The sequence below is a fragment of the Drosophila teissieri genome, chromosome 2L, assembly GCF_016746235.2.
Source record: "Drosophila teissieri strain GT53w chromosome 2L, Prin_Dtei_1.1, whole genome shotgun sequence".
Classification (NCBI taxonomy): Eukaryota; Metazoa; Arthropoda; class Insecta; order Diptera; family Drosophilidae; genus Drosophila; species Drosophila teissieri.
In genome coordinates, this window is record NC_053029.1 from 21,504,464 (window position 1) to 21,521,539 (window position 17,076).

At 46.1% G+C, this 17,076-nt stretch overlaps 3 protein-coding genes across 4 annotated transcripts; 2 read left to right on the forward strand and 1 right to left on the reverse strand.

Moving 5' to 3' along the window:
• Positions 1–7: 7 nt before the first annotated feature.
• LOC122611636 (AT-rich interactive domain-containing protein 2) lies at positions 8–6,568 on the reverse strand. Its single transcript, XM_043784864.1, has 4 exons — positions 6,174–6,568; positions 5,093–6,108; positions 1,714–4,529; positions 8–1,091 (listed from the first exon to the last, which is right to left on the reverse strand). Exons 1-4 carry the CDS (start codon positions 6,413–6,415, stop codon positions 81–83), a joined length of 5,085 nt encoding a protein of 1,694 aa, XP_043640799.1. The 5' UTR covers positions 6,416–6,568; the 3' UTR covers positions 8–80.
• A 339-nt stretch (positions 6,569–6,907) lies between these two features.
• On the forward strand, positions 6,908–9,331 carry LOC122614545 (heat shock protein 75 kDa, mitochondrial). The gene is made up of 3 exons (XM_043789111.1): positions 6,908–7,105; positions 7,177–8,950; positions 9,014–9,331. The coding sequence occupies exons 1-3, from the start codon at positions 6,982–6,984 to the stop codon at positions 9,186–9,188; spliced, it is 2,073 nt and encodes a 690-aa protein (XP_043645046.1). The 5' UTR covers positions 6,908–6,981; the 3' UTR covers positions 9,189–9,331.
• A 448-nt stretch (positions 9,332–9,779) lies between these two features.
• LOC122611426 (V-type proton ATPase 16 kDa proteolipid subunit) lies at positions 9,780–16,315 on the forward strand. Of its 2 annotated transcripts, none has more exons than XM_043784493.1 (4): positions 9,780–9,931; positions 10,789–10,902; positions 14,861–15,050; positions 15,108–16,315. In XM_043784493.1, exons 2-4 carry the CDS (start codon positions 10,818–10,820, stop codon positions 15,310–15,312), a joined length of 480 nt encoding a protein of 159 aa, XP_043640428.1. In that variant the 5' UTR covers positions 9,780–9,931; positions 10,789–10,817; the 3' UTR covers positions 15,313–16,315. The 2 variants fall into 2 exon arrangements, with proteins under 2 accessions (XP_043640428.1, XP_043640437.1); XM_043784502.1 differs by lacking the exon at positions 9,780–9,931 and adding an exon at positions 10,471–10,601.
• Positions 16,316–17,076: the final 761 nt, after the last annotated feature.

Sequence of the window (17,076 nt, forward strand, 5' to 3'; positions counted from 1 at the left end):
GGTATGGTTTCGTTTTCACATTTTTTAGTGTCGTTATTACAATTAAGGTAAGTAATTATATTGATATGGATCTATATCGGCTATTGGCTCAATTCGTACATGATGTGGGAGAGCACTCCGCTAGCCTCCACATTGCTTAAGGCCACATTGGCCAGGTGTGGCTCATAGCGTTTCAGACTGCGCTTGGCCGTAGACGAGTAGGTGACCAGGTTGCGTATAATGAGCGCCGCTGTCAGTCGAATGCTCTTGGTAACTGGACCCTCATTCTCGTCCATAAGCTCTTTAGCGTTCGCGTAATCTGTCGTGTGTCGGTTCATAGCTTGCATTGCGGCGCTGCCCACAACTGGAACCGCCAAAGTAGGACCCGACGATGAACCAGTAGCGCTTCCCGCCAATCGTTGGGCATGCCCCTCGTTGCGCACTATGGTAACGGGATGCTGGGTGGGCGCCACATTGTGAATGCCGGTTGCCAAGCGACGTTGCACGCAGGCGCGCAGGCTCTCCGTTGTCAGGTGCCGGTCAATCAAATGCGTCATTAATGAGTATCGTTTGCGCGCTCTGTTGTCGCAGAAAGTGGGTCCACTGCCCCATTGACAATAAATGTCGGCATCAGAATCAAGGTGATCCGGACAGTGGACATTGCACACGTGGTACTTTAGCTCGTTAAGAGACTTGAACTTCTTACGGGGACAGTTCCGCCAGTCGCAAATGTACAACCAGTTTGCGTCCACGGGCATGGCAGAGGGGGTGGGGTTGGCATTCGGACCAGGAGCAGCGTAAACACTCTGACTGACAACCAAAGAACTGCTGCTAGGACCGGTGGTAACGACAGCTTGTGTGGCTGTCGTCTGTGCTACAAGCTCTGGTTCTGCAGGCTTTGCTTCGCCGATTGCTAAGACACCCGTTTTTCCGCCATCAGTTGAATCACTAGTTCCCGACGCCGTTACCACCACAGCTTGGGTGACAGGTGACTTCGAGCTAGACACTTGAGCAGATTGTGGTGGCACCGGTCTTTTTACAAGGAGCGCATTGGTCGGTGGAGTTCCTGGAGCTGAAACTGGTGGTATTTTCGGTATGGTCGCTTCAGCAATCTAAAATAAGGTATTCAAATATTTGTTTTAATACATAAATCAGATTATAAAGAATGGCTTCTAAGGCAGGAGTGCGTGTTCTGCGATTTGTGGACGTTAGAATGGGATGGCCATGCTATGAAACAGTCTTGCACAACGTATGGGTATCCAGAATCTGCACTCTTAACAAATCTGGTATACTCTTACATAACATTTTAAAAACAACATACCCGTTACTTAGCTAGTGGGAGAGCGAACGATAAAGTTAACATATCGATACAAATTGACAACAAAAATAATAAAATTAAACTAAATGTACAAAATTCTTAAGTGTGGGCGTGGGGGTATTTTATGATTTGTGGGCGTGGCACCAGGAAACAAACTTGCTCTATGTCTAATTTGCTGAAATTTACATGTCTAATCTCAACTTACTAGCAATTATAGCTCTTGAGATCTCGACGTTCATACGGACGGACAGACGACCATGACCAGATCGACTCGGTTATTAATCCTGATCAAAATACATAATATATATGATTGGAAAACTTCTACCTGTTTCATTCTTTTCAACGAATCTAGTAAACCCTTTTACTCTACGAATACAGGTATAATAAAGAATCCGCAACTAGAGTCCCCAACTTACTGCCGGCATGGTTATCTTCTGTTGGATGATGGATGGATGATGCTGCTGCTGCTGGTCCAAAACAGATCGTACGTGCGGTTGCTGCTGAAGAACCACGCCTCCAACGATAGCCGCGTTTGTGGGCGTCTGAGTGATGATCGTCTGCGAGTTAAGCTGGCTTTGCTGCAGGGGAGCAGCTGTGGTCGGGGTTTGGGTAATGAGAGTGGTCTCCTTGATTCCGCCGAGAATTACCTGCCTCTTTTCGCCTCCAACCGTACCGCCAACTGTGGAAGTCGGGGTAGAGGGGCCGGAGATTATGTGTTGCTGGATGATAGACTGATGCTGCTGGAGCTGAGGAATGGGCAATGAAGCGCCCGGTTTAGTGGCAACTAATCGCTGCTGGGGTGCTAATTGTGGCGAAACGAGCTGCGGCTGGGGCTGGTGAAGCTTAATAGTAGCCGGGATCTGGTTTAGCTGCGACAGCAGTGATGGTGACATTTGTCCAGCACCCAACGCCGGAACAGGCCGCTGGGGCGCGATAAAGATTTGCTGCTGGGGGTTAGAAGTACGCGGTTGCGCCAGTTGCGGAGCTGTGGTGGTGGTAACAAGGACCTGCTGGCCCTGCGCCGTTGTCATTATCATTTTCTGAGTGCCAGCGACATTCGCTGCGGAGACTCCTCCTGGCTGCTGCTGCAGGATGATTATGGTCTTCGTTTGTTGTTGCGGTGTTTGCGTCACCAGCAGAGTTGGTGGTGCCGACTGTGTGGATGTTGGAATAGTCGGCTGGGTTTGCTGGGCCACAATATACGTCTGGCCTTGCTGGTTTGTGGCCAGAACATACTGCGTCTGTGGAGCTGGCGTGGAATCCATTGCAGTCTTGGGCTGCAAGATCACCGGCACAGTTTGCAAACCCTGATCCGTCTTTATGGTGGCCGTGGTGGCCAGTTTCAGTTGGGAATGTGGTGCTGGCGAAACCACATTGCTGCCGGGGAAAACAAGCTGACGTTGGGCCGGTTGAACTTTAGCCGGAATGAGTTGGATCTGCTGCGACTGTTGCGATTGCTGTTGGCTTTGTTCCTGACTTGGTTTCGCCAGCGGTGGAACGTCATCCATATCCTCATCCTCCAAAATGGATGCCGCCAGATCTGCATAGAGATTGGCCGCATTTTTCGAGGGAGTCACCTGCGTTTCGTCTTTGCCGCCAGAAGATTGGCTGCTGGAACTGTTGGCAGCGGCATCCAAGGCCAGACGCTTGCTCTGCTCCTCGTCAATAGTTAATTTTCGTTTGGCAGCTGCCGATGCAATGATAAGAGTGCGCCCGCTGCCGTCTTTCGTTAAAACGTTTGCGCCACTTAATGGGGCGAGAGGCGGCGGGGCCGAGTCAGTGATTGTCTTTTTTTCGATAGCCATCTGAGGGTGCAACGGCTTAATAGTAGTCTGACCCACCTTCACCGGTGTGTGCTGCATCAGCGGGTTGTTTACGAAGGCGCTTATAGCTGTTGAGGTTACTTTGATTGGCTGGGTAGCATTTGTGCCCGACGCCGTGGTAGCCACAAGGGCTGGCGGCTGCGGTGGCTGAGCTTGGGCCTTCTGTTTCTGTTGGCGTTCAGTTACTTTGTTGGCCAACAAGCTTTTAATGAGCGAGGAGCTTGGGGGTGGCGTGACTGCAGAAGAAACGATTTCCTCAGACGTCAATTCCGATTGAACAGGATCACTCGATGGTGGCTTGGGCAATATGGGAGTATCCTTTTTAACAGGAACAATGCTCGGGGAGGGTCTTTGTTGTATGGCCAGCGACTGAACTCGCATCCGAATGCCTACGTAGTACGTCCCAGGCAGCTCGGTTCCGTCCAGGTGTCGTACAATTACTGGTCCCACCGATTGGTTAAATATAAGCCGCACAAGACGAGGAAACTGCATGTGATTCACCACTGAAAGCTTACCCGCCTTCTGGCAATGCGATAAATATATTCTGTATAGTTCCGCTTGCTCCACGCGAAGATCGTTGCCGTGCCCAGCCCGTTCGTACGTTGCTCCCAACCAAGCCAGTGCGTACTGTTCGTCCTCGTGTGTAAAACTTTGAGAGGCGGAGGACAGACCGGGAAGGGTCACGGTGGCAGCGATTGGCGGCAATTGTACTTGCGGCAAACTGGGTACAGGCAGATGAACCTGTGGTAGACTGGGCATTGGCAGAACGGGAAGGGAAGTAACCAATGGCTGTTGCTCTCCGTGAGGCAAAAGCACTTGAGTCTGGGCCGGCGAAGGCGTGGGCAAAACTGCTGGTGTTTTAACAGCTACTTGCAGTGATGTGGGAAGTGTAGTCAATGAAGAGGGCACCGCGGGAGCATGAATGGCGGGCATATTCTGAGCCAGCGAGGCAGCCATGTTGCCCGGTAAAACCTCTACCACCCGCATCAGTATGCAACCGTCTGCGCCATATGACTGAGCCTCCACTGTAATAAGGGCCACCAGCTGGTCTATTAGGCCACGTACTTGCATCAGCATTGAACATGGTCGAGCGCCAAGAGCACTAAGTGCGTAGACCGCCTCCAGGGTAAAGATAATCATCATGACGTCGGTAAGCGAGAGGAGCAACATAGCTCGCTGGTAAAAGTCCAGGCCAAGGCAACGATTGATGTGCTGCGAATTGCCCTCTCGGCCACACAACTTGTAAAGTATTTCCAGGCAGCTAATGATCACTGCTCGGTCGTTTGAGTCGATACCCTCACAAAGGGTAGCCAAAAGATTCCGTGACAGCTCGTCAGTGCTGGGATCTAGCAGTTCAAATTGCTGAGCCAGGTTACCGGCGGTCTCGAGGGCCTGGATGTGGATGTTGCCTAAAAGGAGGGAAACTTATTTTAGTTATTTTATTTTAAATTGATACTTCTGAGACTGCTGATAATAATGAAAACAAGAGAGAACGCTATAGTCGAGTTCCCCGACTTTCTGATACCCGTTACTCAGCTAGTGGAGGTGCGAAGAAGGCTCTTCAACTCTGAAAGTTTTTGGCGGTTTGTGGGCGTTAGAGTGGGCGTGGAAAAAAGATTTTTGGAAAATTGATAGAATGTTACAAAACTAATACAAAAATGAAAAAATATCAAAACATTTTTCAAAATTGTGGGCGTGGCAGCTTTGGGCGGTTTGTGGGCGTTACAGTGGGCGTGGCAACATGATTCGACAAACTTGCGCTGTCTCTGGAGTCTGTATGCTTACGAACTTTCTAATTTTTGTAGTTCCTGAGATCTCGACGTTCATACGGACGGACATACAGACAAACGGACGGACAGACGGACATGGCCAGATCGACTCGGCTATTGATCCCAATCAAGAATATATATTTGAAAACAAAACCGCCATATTAAATTTATTCTTAATTTCTAAGTAAATAAGATCCACTTACTCCATCGTACATTTGCTCCCATGACCAAATATCGCCACAAAGTCCGGTTTGAGGCCAGGACTGCGTAGTTCTCCTGGTGAAAGCTGAGTGTACGGACTAGCTGAACAATCTGAAGTACTCGCTGTCCCATGCGCTCATCTGTTCCGTTGCTGCGGCCCAGATTAAGGAAGTCCAACTCGTCGCAGGACGCCCGCAGTTCACTTTGAGCGGCTGAGTTCTCACCATCCTCCTTGCTTATCAGACCGTTGTCCAACCATGCCTGTTCATCCGTGTAGAGCTCTAGGACTTGTGGCTTGTCGTGCAATAGGTCGCGCCAGAAACTGAGCTGCGAATGGTGTCGAACCTCGGCGTAACTGTGCTGGAACAGCTGGCGCATGGTGAAGTCGGCGTAGACGCCTAAGTGAGCAAGCAGCACATCAAGCAGTTTGGGACAATCAGACAGCTGCAAGGTGTGGCGCGCCTCGTTGGCCATTAGTGTGCACACGTTAATAGCAAAGTCCTGCTCATTGGGCAGCGGCGAAAGCAGAGACAGCAGCAGCTTCTCGTAGGTGCTGTGTCGGTGCAGCTGCGTAGACATCTTGTACTGTCGGCGTCGCTCCACATTAACAGAGTGCTGGCGCTGGTTGTAGGCCATTGGCACCGCCGGCAACGTAGAGTGCGCTGAACCAAAGATGCTGCCTAGGCCACCACCGGCACCAGCCAAAAAACGAGATCGCGAGCGCCCACCGCCCATTTCCGCGTTCTCAATTGCCGCCTCCAGAGCCTCCATCTTGTCTGGATCCTCACCAAAGAAGTTTAGTCGTTCATACTTGTCCAGGTAGCGTCTGTAGATGTGCTTTATACCAGCCGTTCCGTTAACGCAGCGCTCCCGCAGTGTCTCCATGGCGCTGTACACCTCGTCCCATTCGTCCCGCATGTTTACCTTATTAAAACCGCCTCGTTCGGTAACCTCGTTGTAGAGCTTGTACAGGTCGACCTGCTTGCCGCTGATCCTGGCGGGCTGTGTCAATGGAGTGCTGCTTGGGAAGAGGGAAAGTGGGTCAGGGCATCTCATAATTCAGGGGAGCCGTGGCAAACTCACCCTCGTCGTTCGTGAAATTGTTGCAGGTCCCTCCAGAACTCCTCCGGTGGTGACGCTGGCATCTCCTCGACCTTCTCCGGCAGGATCTGTATCTGGACGGGATTCTTGGCCCGAACCGGCGTCGCTAAGACCGCAATCTTGCCCGGCGTCTGCAGATCGCCGGACTGAGTGCCGCTGTTTGCGGCGGCAGCGGGCAGCGACTGAAGCAGCACCCGTACGTTGTCAATGGTGCTGGCGCTCATTTTCGGATCCTTTTGTGTGTTGGCGTGGATGGAAAACACTTAACACATTATATTCTAATGATAAGACACGCAGATGCTAATTAAAATTATTTAAAAAACTCAACAAAAATTACAAGGCGACGCGAACGCGCTACAGCAGGGCTGCATTCACGAATAGAGTTGTCAACAATGGACACGTATATCGATATGAGATGATGAGATATCGATGTTTTTCAATATTAAATTGAGCTATAAAAGAAAACTAAAATATTGTTGCATGAAGCTTAAGCATCTGTGTCTGGCTAATTGAAAACTTTAGAGAACTATTAAGCTGGACGTTTTCTTCAGTTTTAAGTTTGCCAAATATATTTTTTGTTCTCAAAGAACACCTTTTAAACGAAAAATGTAATAACTTTTTATTAAAAACCAGAAATTTGAAGGAGGAAATCATTATGAATAGGTATAACTAGTTGACTAATATCGAATACTTACAATCGATTGGTTTGGCGGCACTGTGCACACATGTGCGCTGGAACAAACTTCACAGTTGGGTAACATTTAAGTTGGGCAGAACACATAAAAAAACGATGTCAATGCGAGCAATGGGAGTGCTGGGCCAGGCTTGCCGGCGCGGCCAAGTGTTGAGGCAGAGTTACCGATCCGCCCCAGCAGCGTTTAATATCGCCCTTGGAACGCAGCATTCGCCGGCTGGTAAGCCCAGGAATTTGAGCAACTGGCTCCTCGGACGAAACCTTGCTTACATAATACTCATCTTTCTACAGCTGCAGCTCTCTCGCTCCGTCGCTTCGCCACGGAGGCCAAGCAGGCATCGGGGCCGGTGGTGGACAAGCATGAATTTCAGGCAGAGACCCGCCAACTACTGGACATTGTGGCGCGATCCTTATACTCCGACCACGAGGTCTTTGTGCGCGAACTAATTTCGAATGCCAGCGATGCACTGGAGAAATTTCGGTACACCTCGTTGAGCGCTGGAGGCGAAAATTTGGCTGGAAAGGACCGGCCTCTGGAGATTCGTATCACCACCGACAAGCCACTGATGCAGCTAATCATCCAGGACACGGGCATTGGCATGACCAAGGAGGAGCTGGTAAGCAACCTGGGCACTATTGCACGCAGCGGCTCGAAGAAGTTCCTGGAGCAGATGAAGGGGAACCAGCAGCCAGCCAGCTCAGAGGCATCCTCGAACATTATTGGTCAGTTCGGCGTGGGCTTTTACTCTTCTTTCATTGTGGCCAACAAGGTGGAGGTGTTCACGAGGGCGGCTACGGCTGATGCTCCAGGACTGCGGTGGTCCACTGATGGCAGTGGAACTTATGAGATCGAGAAGGTGCCTGACGTTGAGTTGGGAACGCGGATCGTGCTCCATTTAAAGACCGAGTGCCGTGAATATGCGGACGAGGAGAGGATCAAGGCGGTAATCAAGAAATATAGCAATTTTGTGGGCTCACCCATCTTGTTAAACGGAAAGCAGGCCAACGATATAAAACCGCTGTGGCTTCTTGAGCCCCAAAGCATCACCAAGGATCAGCACCATGACTTCTATCGATTCATTAGCAATAGCTTTGATGTCCCACGCTTCACCCTGCACTACAATGCTGACGTTCCCCTGAGCATCCATGCGCTGCTCTATTTCCCCGAGGGAAAGCCTGGTTTATTCGAGATGTCTCGGGACGGAAACACCGGCGTGGCTCTGTACACCCGCAAAGTGCTTATTCAGTCCAAGACGGAGCACCTGCTGCCCAAGTGGCTGCGCTTTGTGAAGGGTGTTGTCGACTCTGAGGACATTCCACTTAACCTGAGTCGCGAGCTACTGCAGAACAGCAGCCTGATTCGCAAACTGTCTAGTGTGATTTCTACCCGCGTTATCCGTTTCCTGCAAGAGCGCTCCAAGAAGCAGCCAGAGGAGTACGAGGCCTTTTACCGCGACTATGGTCTCTTCCTAAAGGAGGGAATTGTAACCTCTAACGACCCTAACGAGAAAGAAGAAATAGCTAAACTTCTGCGATTTGAGTCCTCAAAGTCTGAGAACGCCAGTGGACGCATGTCGCTTGAGGAGTACTATAACGCCGTTCCCCAAGAACAGCAGAATATTTACTACCTAGCAGCACCCAATCGTGTTCTGGCTGAGTCGTCGCCCTACTACGAAAGTCTGAAGAAGCGCAACGAGCTAGTGCTCTTCTGCTACGAACCCTATGATGAGCTGGTACTCATGCAGCTAGGCAAGTTTAAAAGCAAAAAACTCGTATCCGTGGAGAAGGAGATGCGTGACGAATCCAAGGAGACAACACCGACTACCGACTTTGGCGAGGGCAGTCTGTTGCGCTCAGAACTTGACAGTTTGATTCCTTGGCTAGAGGAGGAGCTGAAGGGCCAGGTTGTCAAAGTAAAAGCCACCACTCGTCTAGACACTCATCCCTGTGTAATCACTGTAGAGGAAATGGCTGCCGCTCGCCACTTTATTCGCACCCAGAGTCACCAGGTTCCAGAACAGAATCGATTTGCCCTTCTTCAACCAGAACTGGAAATCAACCCAAAGTGAGTCCGGCTTGTGACCTTACTTTCGTTGCTTTTTTACGTGGCATTGTTTCATTTATTTAGGCACCCCATTATTAAGAAGCTTAACAAGCTGCGTGAGAGCGACAAGGATCTGGCTCAACTTATCGCTAAGCAGCTCTTCGCAAACGCTATGGTGGGCGCCGGTTTGGCTGAGGATCCCCGCATGTTGCTAACCAACATGAACACTCTGCTTTCGCGGGCGCTGGAGAAATACTAGTGTGCACCGTAAAACGAACACTGTAAATCTACCGACTATGTAATATTATTTTCTATAATTAATTTTATGAAACGTCTTTATAAAATAGTCTTAAATATGTATAATTAGACATTATAAAATATTTAAATTCCGGAGAAATATAACTTTCGGGTTTCATTTTTGCCTAGTCTAGTGTATTCAGAAAATTTAATTTTATATCGGGGTTTTCAAACAGGATGTTTCTTTAAAAGTATTCCTTGTTGCGAAACTTCATCTTTTAGAAACCACTAATACTAAAATAGTGTAAATAAAAAAAGCTTTGAAAATTGTTACGGTGTTCGTACTAAAATAAACATTTTGGGAGCTATATTGATAAACGGAAGACTTTTCGGCCCCATTTAGTTCGAGTGTATCCAAATGAATTTTTCTAGGGCACAACTGGTTGTTTTTTATACAAGTTCATAGGAAAATCTACTAAGCTATAAGAAATATTAAATCAAATATTTTTTTAAGTTCAGTGTGAAAGCAATGATTTAATTGTATTGGGTTTAGTGGGAAAAAGGTTAGTGCATTTTGTCTACCACCATGTGGCAACGCTGGCTCAAAATATCGCAAAATATCCGCCCCCGTGACTAAAGTTTATAAAAGCAAAGCAAAGTAACTCGTTGGTGTTCAGTATCCGATCCGCGCTTTTAAGCAGCAGCCAGCAGTAACCCGAAGAGGCCACAGAGCAGCGAATTGCTTTTAATTAGATTTCTAATCACGTGAGTGAAAAAGCAGTCAAAAGATAGGCGGTCATGTGAGGCTAGCACTGCAGAAAAGTTTCAAGCCTGCGATAAAACATGCTGTTGCGATAACTTAATTTAAACAGAGTTTAACTATTAAAAAAAATGGTACAATATTTTCTGCCACGACATGCACACACACACAGGCTAGCCACAATTAGCCAATGGCAATGAGTTTGCTTGTCAGTGTGCGATTTACGCGTTGGGCAATGGACAAGGAGAATCTTCAAAACGCGCGGAAATTGGCCATTTCATTTTTCAAGTCCAGGAAAACCAGGTTTTTTGAAAATCCCATGTGATTGTGTGTACGTGTGTAATTTTCCATACCGTTGTCATTGCCAATTGGACTAACTTTCCGTTGATGTGTGCCCGTTCTGTCATGCGTTCACTCTCTCGCGCACACAAGCACATGACAGCGCGCACATACACACAGGTCACATACCACAGAAGCGCAATCCAATAATCCGACGAGTGGCTCCTCGCTCACTCTCACTCTCTTTCTGCTCTCTCCCAGTTCTGGTTGTTGGCCACTCGCTCCGACTTGCCCACTCGCGATTAAAAAGTATATTTAAGAATATTTCGTGAGCGGCCACTCGCAATTCGTTTGTCGTCGCAGCAGCATTGGTCACAGAGCAGCGTAAAACCCCACGTATATAGCACATATATTGTACATATAATAAAAATACTTTGTTTCGACTTGAAACAACGCATACATATAACGAGCGCGCATAACATTCAGATTCAGCCGTGCAAAACGCCGAAGAAAAACTACAGTGCAACCAACGATCCCAGCAGCAGCAAAACGAACTAAAATTTCGATTTTTGATCATTTGTAGCCTAAAAAACACACAACAAACAAAGCAAAATGTCTTCTGAAGTGAGCAGCGACAACCCCATCTATGGCCCCTTCTTCGGAGTTATGGGAGCCGCCTCCGCCATCATCTTCTCGGGTAAGTTTAAATTTGACTACAATTAGGATGCCGTGCCCGTGCTGGGAAAAATCGAACTTTTGTGTGGCGTAAAAGGTAGTGGAAGAGGAAATGCGGGGATAAGCGTGTGGGCGTGCGGGTTTGTTGGTGGTAGTAACGGGAAATAGCGGCAAGTGTAGAAAAACAGTGTACGGACTTACACACACACAAAGGGAGCAAGTTGCTCATGTGTCTGCGCGTGACCAGCAGAAAATCCAAGAACTCTGGATTTGAAAACTCGCTTTCAAAACGAATAGTTTTTCCCCTTCTTACAACTTGAAGAATTATCAATTTTAATTTCGCAGTGGCCAAGATGAAAAAAGAAATTTCGCCTTTTCAGCATGCTAAAAACGGCATCACTCATACACACTCAAGAGCGCTGCGCAATCTCTCCGACTCTATGCCATTGAGCGCGTGTGTGTGAGAGCGAGCACAGTTACTGTTTTTGGTGAAGTTTATGAAGCGCGCTTTCCTTTTCTCACAACAGTCACAAGACCGTGGGGAAGTGTTGCCATATTTAAGTTTTTTTCTTTTCATCTTATTGGCTAAAGCATTGACAAACTATGGACTAGAAACCCTATAGGAGAACATAAATTATGGGCTTTTTGCTTTTTGTAAACCGAATTAACTGGCAAGTTATGACTCAGTAATTGAAAATCTGTTCATCGTCGAAAGAAGTTCATATAAAGGACAACAAATATTTTTTGTTACATATCGTTATCTTTTCAAGCCCAATTAGCACACAACTTATGACCCAATGTAAATGATCGTCGGTAATCACATGCCTAAATCGTTGGGTGCATGAGCAATCGACTTTTTAGCCCACATCACATGGTTAGCTGACGATCTTTTCAGTGGCTTATCAAGACCACTCATTCTCAGTTACCTCGCTGATAATTGGCTTATTTACCAATTGAGTTGGCCGTGATAAGATAGGAAGTTTTCAAGCGATTGTTGCAGGACGAACTAAAGGCATATGAAAAAAGCAGCGAGCACGCCTTGGTGCTTATGAGAGCCATGTTTGTTTTACACCCATACCGCTTTCCATCAATTTGTGACGCAATTCTTATGTCATGTTACCCTGTAACGTATTGTGATTCGCGCTAACACCCCCAACACCCGCCATTTTAATTTGATAGTCAGAAATAAGGTTTTCTGTGGTGTTTACCTGGTGTTTACCAACGAGTTATCTGGCTTTAAGACTGCTTATGCAATTAGAGTCAGCAGCATAAATCAATTTCCAGCTTTTATCAGAGGTAAATGGCCTGGCGATCTGGCAACGCCGTTTGACGATCACATGAGTGCCTAAGAATGAGAGTTCCAGTTTGTTCTCCAGCTCTCACTCTCTTTCAACTGCAATTGGCTTTTTCGATGACAGATGACTGAGTCACTGCACTGCGAACAATGGGCGTTGCTTTGAGCTGCGCCTTATCAGCAGTTGCCGCCACTGGGAATGCTGGCCCACATCCTCGCTTCGCACTGGACTAAAAATAGGCAAATGCCTCGAAAATCCTTCACACAATGACATTCAGCTCCAGCACACTCAAGTACGCACACACTTGCACGTTTGCCTGCGCAATCGCAGTAGCGGGAATAGTAGCAGATATACATAGAATGGTAGTTGGCTAGTAAATTATGTAAAGTCTGTTATGCTAACGCACAATTTGCTGCCTCATGTGATGAATTCCATATCGAAACGCACACATGGACACGGGAATGGGGATACTGCTATGTGAGTGCTTATGCATTTCTTTTGTACTGCATTTTAATCAATGAACGGCCATAGCTCGACAATGGGCACCCTGTCTCCGTGGTACAGCCTAGAATATAGTTGGCGCGTATCTTATCTTATTTCCCGTTTAAATTCTTCTCGCACGCAGGAGAGATAAGAAAGACAAACACACCTGCAGCGCTACAAATGATGTACGACGTGCATTTCTTACTAACAATAACCAGGCTCATCTAAAGTTCGCCTTTATTTGCATCGCTCGCAGTTCCCTTTGATTTCTGCTCACTCAACTGTGACGTCTTCGATTTTTTTCTGTTTTGCTGGTGTTTTTTTGATGCCAGTCTCTTGGCTATCTCCCCCGTTTTATAATTATCTTCGGATGTGCTAGCACTTGTTGTTGTGGCTGACTCGTATTCTCTTCCTCTTACTCCCGATCATTCCTTATATTGTTTAAATTTCAACGCCCACAGAAGCGTCTGCGATGCCGTCTGTTTCTTGATAAATGCCTTGTACTGGTGTGTGCGCTTACTTTAAATGCAGAGCAGCACTATAGGCAGTTTAAAGGGGAAACAAGTCAATGCCATTTCAGCTCTTTCAGATAATTTTTGTGATTTAAATGCGGCGCCAATACTGCAGAATAAGCATCAATGAGACACGGTGTACGCACGTATACATTGTTGCACAGTAGAAAATACTTACATACATACATCGATATACACAAATAGTAATGAAATTCTAAATGATAAGTTCCACTTTTGGTTGTTGTATTGTTTAGAAGAAACCGATCTATGCCAAAGAATATATTTTTATATATCAATATAATATTATAGGTATGCTTTTGTTTGTGCATATAGTCGCGGAGAACCACGTGTGGTGTAACCATTCGAAGAAAGTACTGGGTGGGTCAACAGCCTATCAGTCCCTCAATGCTGAATGAATGTTTCTAATGTTAATGTCATTTCATGCAATGCGGACCACAACGCACCAGAATATTTCTGTACTTGTGTTTCAGAGGAATCCACATCTGTGAGAATGTGTTCGTGCTTTAGTGACGACCACTTCGACCTCATAGATTTCTGTGTGCTGGTGCTAGGCGCGTAGATATCTCTTGTGGCTCTAACTAATTGCTTGTTCAAGTTCATTCTGGTTTTTATCATGGGCATTTCCCATCATTTTCCGGTTTGGTGACGTAGATAGCCCACATTGATCAGGAGCAGATCTGCAGAACTAAACATGGTGATTAGTGGAAGATTCGGGGCACTTTATATGTTCCAGAAGTGCGCTGCCGTCTTCCGAATGGAATACCAGCAATATTTCGGCTTGTTCCGGAAAGTAAGTAATGAACATCGAATCACATGACTTGGTAGGTATCTGCTCTCCCACTCCGCCAACTTTGAATACACTCATATATCTGACACTCAGCTATGTTTTTGGTGTGCGTGCGGCTTAATTCGATCTACCAGTCTCTCACGAACACACGAACGTGCAGTTGACCGTCATATGAAACTGGTTTTGTATTTCAATTAATGCCCAATCGATACACAAAATAAGTTGAATCTCTCGCCATTGGGTTCCCCTGCCCACCTCCCTGCTCAGTACACACCGATCCGAGTCCAGCTGACCCCCTCTAAAACCTGTCGTATATATGTACTTTAGCTCGGCCTTATCACCATTTGCCTGACTTTTCGAGAGAGCGAGTAATAAACCCGCTGATTTGGGGGGGAGTCATTTGGAATGTGAGCGGAGCGAGTTTTATTGCTCTCCAGCAAAAACTCTGGGTGATGAGAGGCACTTTTGTGGGTGGGGACTTTGGGGGTTTTTCATGAAACAACGTCAGTTAAAAACGATCATGTGACTACGAACTGTTACGTCTGCGGCCAAAGTTGGAGCAAGGGTATCCAAACTTATTCGGTTGGCCACCGCTTAAATGGCTAACAAATTAAAGAGTTACATAATTTTAAATGTTCCCGCATAATTAAAGAATCATGCTTGCGGTCCGATATGGCTAGTATATATATTATGAGAACTGCACACTATGCTTCTTTGATATGGTTTTTAGTTGTAGATATTGGATTTATCCTGTTCAAATGATTATAAAATTCTAACACTGTAATTGCCCCACTTTCCACAAAAATATGTTTCGTGATCGAAAAGTTTGCCCAAAACTAATTTTTATATATTTGTTTATTTTTTTTTGTATTTATTGATCAGCCCTGGGCGCTGCTTATGGCACTGCTAAGTCTGGTACCGGTATTGCTGCCATGTCAGTGATGCGGCCTGAACTAATCATGAAATCCATCATTCCTGTGGTCATGGCGGGTATCATTGCCATTTACGGTCTGGTGGTGGCTGTGCTTATTGCCGGCGCGCTGGAAGAGCCCTCAAAGTACTCACTATACAGGTAATTATCGATTGACTACCCCGTTCGATTTAACTTACTAACTGTGTCACTGTACAGGGGCTTCATTCACTTGGGAGCCGGTCTGGCGGTGGGCTTCTCTGGCCTGGCAGCTGGTTTTGCGATCGGCATCGTGGGAGACGCCGGTGTACGTGGCACAGCACAGCAGCCTAGACTGTTCGTGGGCATGATCCTGATTCTCATCTTCGCCGAAGTGTTGGGTCTCTACGGCTTGATTGTGGCCATTTACCTGTACACGAAATAAATCAATCAATTCAAAACCACAACAACAGATAGAAACGGCGCCCAGCAATCAACAGCAGCTTCAACAACATCAGGAGCAGCTTCACGAGGAGCAGGTAAAATTGTGTCAAGCCAACGAGCAACATGTAACTTCCAACAAGCGAAAACCAGAACAATGCGTGTGCGGGGTAACCCTGGCGTGGACAGTTTGTACATAGGGAGAACAACCAAAACCAGTCCTGCCGGATTGCAGGATTTCCGCCATGCACTGCCTATTGGTGGCTGCCGATTTGCACCTGCTGCTCAGTTTACCTCGATTGGCTGGCGCGCGGTTTAGCTTAGTTATTTTCCGTTCAAAATCAGTCCTAAACAAGAGGAAAAAAATTTGCAGTTAAGTTCATAAAGTTGTACTAATTATGATTTTTGCTATATCAAGAAATCCTTCTCTTTTACTTATTATTTTGCGCTCCACAATTTTGTGTGCTCTTTGTTATTTGTTTTTTCCATTATTATTATTAAATAATGTTTAGTGTATATGTAAAGTTCGTTAAACAAAAAGAAAAAATTGTAAAGAAATCAACAACCAACAATTGTCAGAAAAACTTTGTACATTTGCATTGAGCCTGACGCGGCTGCAACCAATTCAGATCAACAAATTTAGCGAAAGGGCCAAAACAACAACAAACAAACAAGCAGCAACCACAACATCAATGCTTCCGCGCGATGCCATCCGACGCGGCAACGTAACGCTCTCGTCCGATAGTCGTTGTTTGAGCGCGCCTTGCCCCCAACTTCGGTGGGAGGGGTGGAAGCTCAGAACAGTGGTCCCTCTAGAGATGTTGTCGGACGGCAAGCGGACGCTTGGCAATACTTTATCGTCAACTGCGAAAAGCAACTACATGCAATCATTCACACACACACAAAACCAACACACACACATACAAAATGTAACTAAGTCCTATGTTTATTTTTAATTATTGTTCAATTCTAAGAATAATATATTAAAAATTAATAATAATAAATTATATATATAATTATGATTTTTTGTGATAAGAAAAGATGGTAATACAAACAATTACGGTATTGATATACATAATATATACAGAATATATATATATATATAAACGAGAACAAGAAATCATAAACAATTATACATATTAACATGAAAAAGTTGTTATAAAACGTACGAAACAATACAAATCAAGTGAATGAATGCAATGCGACAAACTAAAAAATACTGCAAGTCAACAACCACAACACACAATTTTTCCGATGTTATTGTATAGTAAAGAAAAAATTATATATATAAATATATATTATGTATAAAATATTAACAAGAAATTGTAGTAGCAAAATTATAAACCAACAAACAAGAATACCCACAACAAAAGTCGTGCAAGCAGAACCCAAAAACCGTAGACGAATGTTGCAAATGAAACTCATACCAACAACAACTGCATTAGCAACAAGAAATCTACCACAAAAATCCAACAAAAAAAATTGTAAAACCCAACAAATTAGAAGTTATAAGCAACTTCGGATCCGAACCCAACAACACCAGATCAACAAGTATAGGGGCATTAGGCAAATAACAATTATTGTGTAGGGGAGACACGCAAGATGAACGACCCGGTCCCGAGAAGGATGCACATTCCACCGCCCGTTGGACGCCGATGCATTCGTGATGCTGAGAATGCGGAGGAGCTCAACCTGTGCGGAGGCGCTAAATTCCCGGGACTTAAATCGCTCAGCTTGCACGCATCTCCCGATCCCCACAAGAAAACGA